The following is a 12086-nucleotide window of genomic DNA, read 5'->3' on the forward strand; positions in this document are numbered from 1 at the left end:
CCAGGTTGGATGGAATTTTGAGCCTTCTGGTCTGGTAAAATGTGTCCCTTCCCATAACAGGCAGGCTTGGATTAGATGACCCTTAAGGTCCCTTCCAACCCAAACTGTTCTGTGGTTAAAACATGAGGCTTTTGCATACTAGTGTGAGAAAAGAGCTAAAGTTTTTGTCTGAATTCTCAATAGAGAAAGAAATATCCAATGGACTTGGATTGTTGAGTAATGTCTAAATCCTTTAGACACAGAAATATAGAGGATCATAAATAGGAGGAAATAATACCATTTACCTGCCTTCAGATTAAATCTGTGGTGATCAGCCTGGAAAATCCCAAGTCTGCCTGTGTAGGTCCTTATCCAGAAGGATGTACAAGACTCTGCAGGATAGTGCTACCCATTCCTGTGTTTGCTCTGACTGGTCAGAGTTCATGGTGTGCTAACACAAGCTGCTCTCCATTGCCTGTGGCAGCCCTGGCTGCCATGGATGAGAAGTTACATTGCTCCTTTCCAGCTGGGCAGATGAGCCTGGACGAGGTGACATTTCATCTAAAGCTGCTGCATATGTAGCCTTTGGACTCATGAGAATTGCTAGTGCTTTTTGTGTGACAAAAGTGTACAGTGTCCAAGATAAACTGAGGAGAAGAGATCTGGGTATGCAAGCCTTCATTTAAAAAAGGCATCTTTCATCTCGCTGACAGAGAGGTTCCTGCAGTGCTTTGATTGCCCTTTAATTATGTCTGTTTTTCCTGGTTTGTTTGAAAGGCAGATCTTGTTAAAAAAAGGTGCTGTGTGGAAAGAACTTGGCTGTCTCTGCTGCCCTTCCTTGAGGGCACACGGCAGAGCTGTCGGATTAATTTTTCTTTCTGCATTATTAAAATGGAAGATTGTTTCTCGTGGATTTGAATGTAGGCATGGTGTGTTCCTCCCACCTTAGGTGAGGAGGGGCATGAGGGGCCGGATGGTTAAAGCAGACAGAGAAGTCATGAGGTCTGACTTCTTCCCACGCTAACTTTCAGCATGATCCCAGAGGAGGTGCTTTAATCCTTCTGCCTTCAGTCTTTTGTTGTGGGCTGCCCCAAAGGCTGCAGGAAACCCAGCATGGTGTTAGGGAAAGGAGACTCAAGAGTGTTGGGGTAAATGCCAGGTGTGGGAGGTTAGCAGTTTGTAGCAGATCACAGTTTTCATGCTGTTTGATTTTGTCTGAGATGCCACCATTGTGGAGCCATTTGCCTCAATGAGTATCTCAGCTTTTGTTAAAAAGGAGTTAGGAAGAGCATGGAAAAAATTAACAGAAAAAAAAAAAAAAAGGGAAGATAAAGCCTCTTTGGTTAGACAGAAAAACCTGGATATAAGATAGCCTAGATATATGTAGTCAAATATAGACTAGAGGCTCAACTGCCAAGCAAGCAAAATAACTCAAGAACAGGTTTCTAATCCCTTTACAAATCTCAGTTTTAAAGAAAGTCTGCGTAACTTTTGAGGGCTTGACTCATGTTTGTAAGTGCCCAGGCTTGACAGTGCTCTATTTTTAAGTGCTGTCTTTATGTTGAATCTTGGGAGGTGAGATGAAATTTTTTTTTTTTTTTTTTAAGTAACAACAAATCTTAATATAGCTGAGAATGCGGAACTGCCCTTAGAAAAATAGGTTGGAGACATGAAAAGGAATCTTGCTCAGCAGGCTGAAGACGCAGAGCAACTTCTGCGGTTACGTTTTTCTTTCTTCTGGCAATTTTGGGGTGGGGATGTAGCTGATGCAGTCACTTGGCCTTACATTTCATTTCTAATGTAAGTCAAATATTCCTGTACATAAAGTACCTGGCTGAAACTGTCTTAGCCCAAACTGGAAAAGCTGTTTGCTAAAATTCTGTTTCGTGAAACTTGAGGCAACCTGAAGTTGCTCAAAAATAGGAGTTACAGGATGGGTAGGGAGAAGTAGGTGCTCCATTTGAACTGAAATGGTTTAGTACAAACAGCAGAAGACAGGCTGGCTCTCTTGCTTCAGAGATGTGATTAGGTTTTAGTTGTCATCTCCTGCCTAGAGTCCTGAAGATTTAAATGGCATGAAAATGAAGTCAGCTGCTTAAAGCCAAAGCTAATCAAATGAGAAGACTCTCAAGTAGGAGGATAATCTTTGTCATCTGACAGGCAATCCTAAATTCCCACGAGATACCTGTGCAGCTCTGCTGTAGTAACATGTGTCTGTTGTGCTGAGACCAACTCTCCCACCTTCAGCCCAGTGGGCTTTGGCTGGTAAGCCATAAAAACTGAAAATATGAACTTAAAGTCTCAGAAGAGAAGTGATACCATGTGCTAGAGAACTGCTGACTGATGCTTCACACTGAATCTTTGGGTGTCCAGTGGTGTGAAACTCATTTGAGAGATTTCACAGAAATTTCAAGATGGTGATGGACCTGCTGATGTGGCTGCTTGGGCATGTTTTTCTTAAAGAATGTAGTCATTTTTTCATACAGAAATGAGTTGAGTGAATATTCAGTGTAGTTAATTTAAAATTAAAATTTAAAATGTAAAAATATGCAAACACCAGAGTTGAGGGTCTTTTAAAAAACAAAACCCCTGCTCAGGGAGTGCAATTATTCAGGCTGTGCATACATCTGATTACCAAGCTCCCAAGCTGGTGAGAGCAGCTCTTCAAACTCCTTGAAGCTTTCCCCCAGGGTGTACCAGCACTGCAGGCAAAATGCCCTTGTAAAGCCAAAGGCAGCAAAAAAGGGAAGTGGGGTGGATAAAAGCAGGCAAAGCCATCCTTTGGATTAGTCTGGGGAAGACTGCGAATAGCTTATTTTAAAATAATTTTCCTGACTGTGATTTGAGATCTACTTAATGCTTTCACAAAAAGTTGTCTTTGAACAATGGAGGTTTGGGGTGCTGGGACCCAGGCTGGAGAGTGAGCAGGCATTGACCACCAGCTCACCTTGTGTCCTGCACGTGTCCCTGGCTCGAGTCCCTGCAGAGGCAGCAGTGCAGGTCAGGGGCTGGGGCTTTGCTGACGTGCTGTGCTGGCCTGGCTTGGGTGGTGTTTTACACAGTCCATGTCCCTTGGCACAGCAGGACTTGGTGGGGACATTGGAATCTCTGGGATGGTGTGTGCACACAAGGGAATCAGGGCTGTTTGCCGAATAAACTGCACTGCCCTCGCAGGGCACAGGGGCCCGAGGAAGCAGCATGTGAATCCCCAATGTTCAGACAAGTTATTATGAGAGAAGTCCCTCACCTGCACTATTTTTCCTCCCTGCCCCAGCTTTTTATATAGCTTTATTATACATGGCAGGGAAAAAAAGTGGTTATAAACTATCACCAGATCAGGGTTTTACGTTTCCATTTCCCATCGTTGTTAAAACTGGTAAAGGATGTTGCAGAACCTCTACAAAGAGGACCTTGATAAGCAGCATTTAGCAAAGCCAAAGCCTGTAGCTTTCCAAGCCTGTGTGAGCCTCTGCAGCTCCGGGAGGTGGCACCAGCTCACTGCCGAGACAGTGCTGCTGGAAGCACCACCTAAGTGAGCCATCGGGTCCGGGGATGGTACTCCTGCAAAATCTCTGGAGACGTGCTTCTGGCTCCCAGGGCTTTGATTACATTTTAAAGCAGTGCGTTCCCAGCCTTTATTCTTCAGGCAGAGAGGAGAGAAGCCACTGCAGGTCTTGGTGGCTCGTAAATTCTTGGTAATTAATCCTTACAGCTTCTGAGATGTGCCAGTAATAGGCATTGTGTCTGCAGAAAAGCCTGGCACACTGCAAGCTCATTATCTAGATACAAAGTACCCTGGTCTATCTGCTCATATCCACTTAAGGATATTTCTGTATTCTGTTAAGCAGCCTTGGACTTGTTCTCTGGTTGTGTGTGATTTGTGTTTTTGAGAGGGGTTTTTTTTGTTGTTTTTTCAAGCAGTTATGAAAATGAAATTAGGTATGTTCAAATGTGCAATTAATTTTCCCTGTAATTAATTTTTTGTAAGAATAATGGAAATATTTCTCTTACTCTTTCCATCTGAATGTTAACAGGGTATTGCAGGTCTTACTAAGGAATATTCAAAGTAGTGTTCAACTTAGTGTAAAGCCCAGAAACCTTCACTGGAATAATGGTGTTATTTCTGTGTTTAAAAATTACATGTTGCCTAATATTTTTTTAAAGCTTTTAATAGCCCTTAGAAAAAACCTCAACCAAGTCCTTTCTAGCATAAGCTATGCTCATGTAAAACTCATGGAAAGATTTCACTTACCCAGAGTAACATGAGGTTTTTTGGAACATGGTTGTGTTCTTGCCAAGATGGTGACATTCGAGAGTTCTTGGGTGGAAAATGGGTGGAGTCTTCCTAAAGTTTGGAGAGTTTGTTGAAATCTGTTTTGGACAAAGTGGCTTTGTCCTCTCCGATGGCTTATGTAAAGACTTAAGAATGTTATACTGCTTCTTGGGGATTTTACTGGACGTCTCAGAAGCAAGAAGGTGCTGCTCGTAGTGGCAAGGACCAGCATTTGGGCCTTACACTCCCTGAGTATCCCTCACTCAGTGGTCAGCCAGGACTCTGTGTGTCACTACTGACAGCTGCTGCTTTCCTCTTCTGCAGGTTTTTATTTCTGTCAACTGCCTCAGCACAGATTTTTCCTCTCAGAAGGGAGTTAAAGGCCTGCCCCTGAATCTTCAGATTGACACTTACAGCTACAATAACAGGAGTAACAAACCTGTCCACAGAGCCTACTGCCAAATTAAAGTCTTCTGTGACAAGGTAAGCTTGGATCAATGTGCCAATGACTGTTTTGGAAGGCTGCTCCACAGCTTAGCAGCATTTTTTTTTCCCTAATTGTGTCACCTGCTATTTTGGCTCCCTGAAAAGTGCTGTCTGTGTTTAGCCTTTGCAAGGAAAAAATTTCAACCCCTTCTACTTGGCTCATAGATGTTAATGATGACCTCAAATAAATTTGCTGCTCTCAAAATGCTGGAGTGCTAAGTTTCCTGAGCATTGACTTTAGAGAAAGGTCAGCCGGTGACAGACTGACACTGGGAAGAGCCTTCAGCAGGAGAAATCATTGCCATTGACTAGAGGCTTGTGTAAGCTTGTCTTTTTGCCTAAGTTCTGTTGTGTTGGTCCTTTTAAATTTCTTCATGTTTTCATACTGCATTTGTTACAAAAAACCCCAAACCAATAACTTGCAGAGCTTGTGAACAAAAGATGTACCAATGTGAGATACAGCAGCATAAAAAAGCCCATTTACAAGCTGTATGGGTGCTGTAATTTGACTGCTCTGCCTAATGCATTTAGCACACGGAATTAATGCCTTTCCCAAAGCCAGTATTCAACAGAAGCTGTGAAAGAAAGAGCAGAAGCTGAGCTGAAAGCAGCTGTAAAAACTTAACTGAGTTTGTAAAGAAAGGAAATTTCCCAGTCTTCATAACCTGTTCCTACCTGAGCAGTCTTTTGAAGCTCCAGGGCAAGTAATGTATGATGTTATTTCCAGAGTGACCAAGACTGTTCTAGGCCGTGATAAATGCTTCCTGGACTTCCCAGTCCTTTTGATTGCTGTGAACCATGTTGACTTCCTATTTTGCTGATATTCTGCTTGATTTGAGGTATCAGGCAATACCTCAAATGCCTCTCCATTCCAGGAGCAGGTCTGTAACCCACCCTCTGTCCTGTGCTGGCTTTGCCAGACTGCTCTGTGGTCTTGCCTGGTGTTCCCTAGGACACTGACACAAAGATTCATCTCATGCACCATTGTTCTGTCTCTGCTTACCTCTCAAAATATATGGTGCACTGTGCTCCTGCTGTAGCATCCCATTAACTCACCCTGCCACATTCTGTTGTCCATCCATAGGCTTTTAAATGGATCCCTCTGCATTCCTGCACAGCTGGGAGAGCTGCCTGTGGCTGCTCCTGTTGTGATACTTCCTGCAAAGAATTTACAGGGACTTAGCAAAGGCTCTCCAGAGCCATCTAAAAAACTTGCCAGTAGGCCCAAGAGGCTTGGGTCTCATGAGACTTCGTCAGGCCTTTATTTTTACTTCTTTTTCTATTTTCTTTTGCTTATTTCAAGGTGAGACTGAAGCCAGTGTATCATCTAATGTTTTTTCACCCAAGTAATCTGGGAGTCTTGTGCTATCAACCTGTTTTCTTTATAATACGGAGAGGACAGACTTGCTACAGGGTAGGGGGGAATCTTTTACTCTTAATTGTCCAGTCAATGTAAGATTTAGCATTTAACACAATGCTAAAATGACTGACAGGCTAGTGCCACTGCTAATAAGACAAATTGGTTAATAAAAAGGCAGATGTGTAGTCAGCATATAGACTCCAATGGCTTCCTTCAAGGTATGGCAGAAATTTCAGCAAATCTAGTTATGTAGTAATGCCAGTGCATCTGTTATTTCCCTTTGAGATTTTGACTTACTCTCCTGATTTTTCCTCCAGATACTTTGCAAATTGTACCTGAATTAAGAGGAGGGAAGAAGGGAAAAAGAAATTTAAATCAGAACAGGATAATAAAATATAAAACTGAATCTTAAAGTACCTTCCTTTCACCCTTCCCTTCTTTTCAGGCTCAACTTCACTCCCTTGTCCCCTGCAGCAGTGGGGACAGTGGCTGTGGTCAGTTCTTCACACATTGCTGATGCTCCTTCCTCCCCAGGAGGAGGACTCCTCACACTTCCCTGCCTTCAGCATAGGGTGCTTCCCATGGGAGACAGTTTCCACAAACTTCCCCAACATGAGCCCTTCCCACAGGCTGCAGTCCTTCACAAACTGCTTCAGTGTGGGTCCCTTCCATGGGGTACAGTTCTTCAGGAGCAGTCTGGTCCCATGTTGGTGCCTCATGGGGCCACAACTTCTGACAGCAAACCTGCTCCAGCATGGGCTCCTTTCTCCATGGGGCCACAGGTCCTGCCAGAACCCTGCTCCAGCACAGACTTCCCACAGAATCACAGCCTCCTTTGGGTATCCACCTGCTCTGGTGTGGAGTCCTGCACAGGTGGATCTCTGCTTCCCCATGGACCTCCATGGGCTGCAGGGGCACAGCTGCCTCACCTTGGGTTGCACCAGGGGCTGCAGGGGAATCTCTGCTCCAGTGCCTGGCTTCCCCCTTCTGCACTGACCTTGGGATCTGCAGAGCTGCTTCTTTCACATATTCTCATGTTGTTCCTGACTGTTGCTGCAGAACATTTTCCCTCTTTGTTAAATACATAAACCCAGAGGCACTACCACCACTGCCAATGGGCCTTGGCCATCTTAAGCTGACTGGCATGAGGGAAGCTGCTTCTTGGAATAAACATCCCCTCAGTAAAATCCATCCCTGTAGGCCCTCTGTCATCATACACAAACGCTGTGTACTCATGGACTCCAATGCTGGCTGCTTGCTCCAGACTCCTGTAAGAGTGTTGGCGTTTCAGAAGGAGCACCTATTTTCTGCCCTGTATTGAATTGTATGTAATCAGGCAGCTGCTTTCAAATGTTTAGAGGACCGTTGTTACTATAATATCCACACCTGTTATAGCCCTGAATGTGTCTATCCTCATGTAACCACTCTTACCTGTAGAAATTTTGTTACCCATATTTTCTTCATGGAGGGCCAAATCTCTAGTGTGGAGGTCTGTTGGAAAAAAACCGCAAACCAGCAGAAAATTATGATGTTCTGGCCACCTAACACAGATGTCTCCTCTATTCCTTTGCCAAGGCTGTGCTTGCAGTGCCTGGGATGTTTGGTTTTCATCTATTCCTGTGTGGTTTTAGGACCTGAGCAAAGCAGTATGGGTATAATGGTGTCATCCTGTAGAATGTTATGGCACAAGCTTCCTTCAGGCTTGGCCCAGCAATATTTGGCTGAGCAGAGATGGGGCCGACCTGTCCCACAGGAAGATCTTCTCTATTCTGAATGGTACCTCAGCTGTGCATCCACAAGAGCAGAATTAAATACAGGGTTTCACAGACCAAAGCTCGTGTTGCTCTCTGGGATCTGCTGTTACTCTGGTGGCAATGGGCAGTGTGTGGGGAGGCTTTCATGGCATGGTAGGAACAAATGAGTGAGATGCTGTTGGAAGGAAGGACTGGGTGCCAGGCTGCTGGAGCATGGATGTGAATGGGCAGCAGCTGGACACTGTTCTTTCAGTTGCATGATCACAGAACGATTTGAGTTGCAAAGCACCTTTAAAGGTAATCTAGTCTAGATCTCTGCCACGGTCAGGGATATATTCTACTAGACCAGCTTACTCAAAGCCCCATCCAGCCTGGCCTTGAACACTTCTATGGATGGGGCATTCACAGCTTCTCTGGCCAACCGATTTCAGTGCCTCGCCACTTCCCTCAGAAAAAAAATTTCTCATTATGTCCATAATAAAACTGTCCTCCTTCAGTTTGAAACCACTGCTCCCTGAACTCTGCTGGCAGAGTAAATTATGTCTGTTACCAAGACATAACTTGTTTTTGTTTTTTTAATGTGAGTTTTAAGACCTATTTACGTGGGCCCCAGTAGCCTGCATCAAGTTGACTTTCAGGCAGGGAATGGGAGGGCAGAGGTTTTCTCAATTCTTGTTGAATCAGCATGTTCTCCACGAGGAAGCAGATGCTGTTTTTTAGCACAGTGTTTGAGTAACACAACTTTATTATTTCCACGTGGAAGGTGAAAATCTGTTCTGGAACCAAATCTAATCTTTCTGTTCCCAAGCTGAGATATTGTGACTGCTCTGGTAAGGGATGACACAGAGGGGGTTCAGATCCAGCTGTGCTGAGGTTTAGGTGGGATGTCTTCACTGTAGTGGGCTATATCAGCTCTGTTGGGTCAAGCAAAGCTGACAGCGCCTGTGTCTTCATGTGTATTTTTTTCTTTTTCACCAGAGCTGCCTGAAGCTGCTTTTTTCCCTCTCATTGGGTGGAAGAAAAGATTATGTGTTAATGTGTATCAAATATCTTGGCTAATTTTCCTTTTTATTGCTGGTACAGATAAGCCCAGTGCTACCAGCAGGCATAGGCAGCTTGGCATCTATAGAACATTGATTTACTGGGAAGTAAGGAGGGCTATTCCCCTTTTCCCATGCACCATTAGGCACAGATTCCCACCCCATGGCCACAGGAGTTTTGACACCTCATTTGCTGTAGCTAATCAGGTCTTCCTCCAGTACCATTGTGAGGATATGGGTGTGTTTTGGCAGCTTTGACGAAAAAAGAATGAGAAATAATGGCTTGGTGTGGCCAGGTAACTGTTACCTTTTGCCCTGCTTTGCAGGAGGGTATTGGGAGACAGGCAGAACTTGTGTATACCAGTTTTGGTGACCTAGTGGTAGCACCAGGATTGAGTATTGGGGATCTCCTGTGGGTTTATCACTTCATGCAGCTGGCAATGTGACATCCCTAACTTAACCCACAGTCACATGTGAGTCTGGGCAGAGCTGGAGGAATGAACACTATTCCAAAGCTTCTCCTTCCTTTTCTTTCTCCATCATAGCTGTCCACACCTTGCAGAAAAGATGGCATTTCACTGTCCCTCTGCTGCTTTGTTTGGAAGGCCAGGAACAGCACAGGCATGAACCCAGTTAGGGCATCTGGATTCCGCCATGTCCTGGCCCTGATGAAAAGAGAAGAAATAATCCCTGCTTTAAAGCAGTGCGTTTCTGCAGCTTGAGCTCAGTGAATGCTGGTGCAACTGCTGCAGGCTCTGTGTGAAATGCAGGAGGTGTCTTGAACTTGGTGATCCAAGTGTGATGTGGCTTCTGTAGATTTTTAATGACAATCAAGGGAACTCCTAAACTGGGGGAACCTGCAATTCTTTGTTGTTTTAAACACTTCAACTATACTTTCATCTAACGCTTTATACAATTGTTATAGATGTGAGTATCTTTTGTCATCGTATTTTCATCTGACTTGAAAGAAAAGCAAGTGTTTGCATCTTGGATATAGTTATTGGATTTCATTAGATGATAGGACTCAAAAGTAAGCATATCTCAAAGTTGGCACACTGTGGCAAACCTGCAGCTCAGTTACTGTGGAACTACTCTGGAAGAATTGGTGTTCCTGCCTCTGCAGCTGAAGAAAAACTCAATGAACTAAAAATACCATCTCTTTCTCTCTCCTCCCCTCTTCTTCACCCCCCATTCCTTTCCCTGAATCTCTTGGCTGACAGGGAGCAGAGAGGAAGATCAGGGATGAAGAGCGAAAGCAAAGCAAAAGAAAAGGCAAGTGCACTGATCCCAGCTCTCAGTTGAATGCCTGTAAGTAGAATTTATTCCATCAGTATTTTAAATATTGTATTTCATTTTGGATACAAATGGCTTGTGCAGTAGAACTCTCAAGTCAGTTTTTATCCTCTATGGACCTGTGCTTGTTTTAAGCAGTTCCTTATGGAACAGTCAACACACTGGGTCATTTAGGGTTTCTTTCTGTATAATTCTTTCTGTCCAAGACAGGGTCCTGCTGTGTATTCAGTCAGGTATGGGTTGTAGCGGCTGAAGTGGTGGGAGGGTGGGAGTTATGGCCAGTGCTGGAGCCCCTCCCAGTCCAGGTGGCAGTGAGAATTATCAGTTCTGAATATTTGCAGCTTGATCCTAAACTTAAGTTTTAACTTACATTAAAAATGTTTGCAATTCCTCAGCAAGGCCGTGGCAGCCTTGAGGCTGAGCCTCCAGGCTCTCAGCCCTGTGCTTGCTCTTCTAGAGCAAAGTGGTCCTTAGCAAGTAATTTCAAAGTTTCTGCATGTGTGAAGCACGCGGAGACCTCTGCACTGTAGTACTTAAAGGATGAGGAGTTCCTTCCTGCTGAGCATCTTCCTTTAGCTGCAGATGACAGATCCTGTGTTTGGATGACTGGTTATTCACCAGCAGAGCTGCTTAGAGGAAGATACATCTCCCTGTTCTTTGTTGGCACGGGGCAGGCGCGTGCTCTCACCTGTCTGCTGTTCACAGCCCGACTGGTTCAGCCAGCATGCCCCTCTCAGCTCGCCAGGCAGGATTTTCCTGGTGCAGCAGGTACAGGCTGCTGGAGCAGCTTCAGAAGATAATGCTGAACGGAACCCGTTTGCTCAAGGGAAGTTGTGGAAAGGGCTGGGTTTTTGTTTTTTTCAAAGTCCATCAGAAGAGGCAGGTTTAGCACACTGTTAGTGTTTCACAAACGTAGTAGCCCCAGCGGCTCCCAAAAGGTTACTGCATGCAGCCCTTTGCATCATGGCTGGAAAGGGAAGGCAGTTTCAGTACACATTTCCCAGGATCTTATGACTTTACAAAAGATGCTTTCCAATGTTAATTTTTTAGGCTTGAGCTTAGCCCAGTGTGATCCTTATTTTCCTGGAAAGTAGAATGTTTGGCTTTTTAGTTCTTACGTGGGAAGTTTTTGATTCCTTGAAGCCATAAGCTGTTACACTCACCTCCAGGATCACAAATGCCACATGTACATGAACTCTTCAACAGCAGAAACAGTTGGTGGTTTTTGGTCAAAGTTATTTTTACAGAAATTCAGCAATCTTTAAAAAAATCAGTTTTGCAAGGAGAAAATAGTGTATTTTCTACTGAGGACATGAGAAATGGTTTTGTTTGAAAAATGTTTGTTTTGTTTGCAGTTGTTTTGACCTCAGATGGATATGTTTCCACTTGGTAAAATAAAGTTTTCAACTGTGATAGTTTGACATGAATGTGTCTGAAATGCAGTTTGAGGCATCTCCTGCCTCACTTTCTCCTCAGAGGGTCCTATGAATAAAGTCTACCCTCTTGGTGGATTGTGTCACATCAGCTGGTATATTGTGAGAGGCAAACGGGTCTGTGGGATACAGTGCTGATCCTGGGGGAATGGACTAGGGCTGGCACCCTGAGGTGACCAGAATGAACAATGAGAGGAACCAGAATGTGAAAATTGGAAGTGTGGAATCAAAATGTAACTTTAAATATAATAACGTGCACAAACCAATATTTGTACGAACTCTGTAGTACAGTGCTGCTGTGATGCTGTCTCTTAAAGATGCTCCCAATTGGGAACACACAAGTTGTCCCTTTATCTTCTCTGTATTCTCCTGGAACACCAGCAAGCTTTTGAGGGAATGGAGAGGGAGAAGGTGGGGCAGGGACTAATTTTTGCAGTCTGTTTGGATGGCTGACTTGGTACATGGAAG

At 44.3% G+C, this 12086-nt stretch overlaps 1 protein-coding gene across 1 annotated transcript in view; it reads left to right on the forward strand.

Moving 5' to 3' along the window:
* The window catches only part of GRHL1 (grainyhead like transcription factor 1), a 41297-nt gene that overhangs the window by 19919 nt on the left and 9292 nt on the right, over nucleotides 1-12086 (forward strand). Inside the window, exons 9-10 of the mRNA XM_083858343.1 lie at nucleotides 4577-4735; nucleotides 10113-10200. Coding sequence (XP_083714469.1) covers nucleotides 4577-4735; nucleotides 10113-10200 — 247 coding nt within the window. The remainder of the gene's footprint in view (nucleotides 1-4576; nucleotides 4736-10112; nucleotides 10201-12086) is intronic.

Source organism: Zosterops lateralis (genome assembly GCF_965231275.1).
Source record: "Zosterops lateralis genome assembly, chromosome: 3".
In the NCBI taxonomy this organism is placed as follows: domain Eukaryota; kingdom Metazoa; phylum Chordata; class Aves; order Passeriformes; family Zosteropidae; genus Zosterops; species Zosterops lateralis.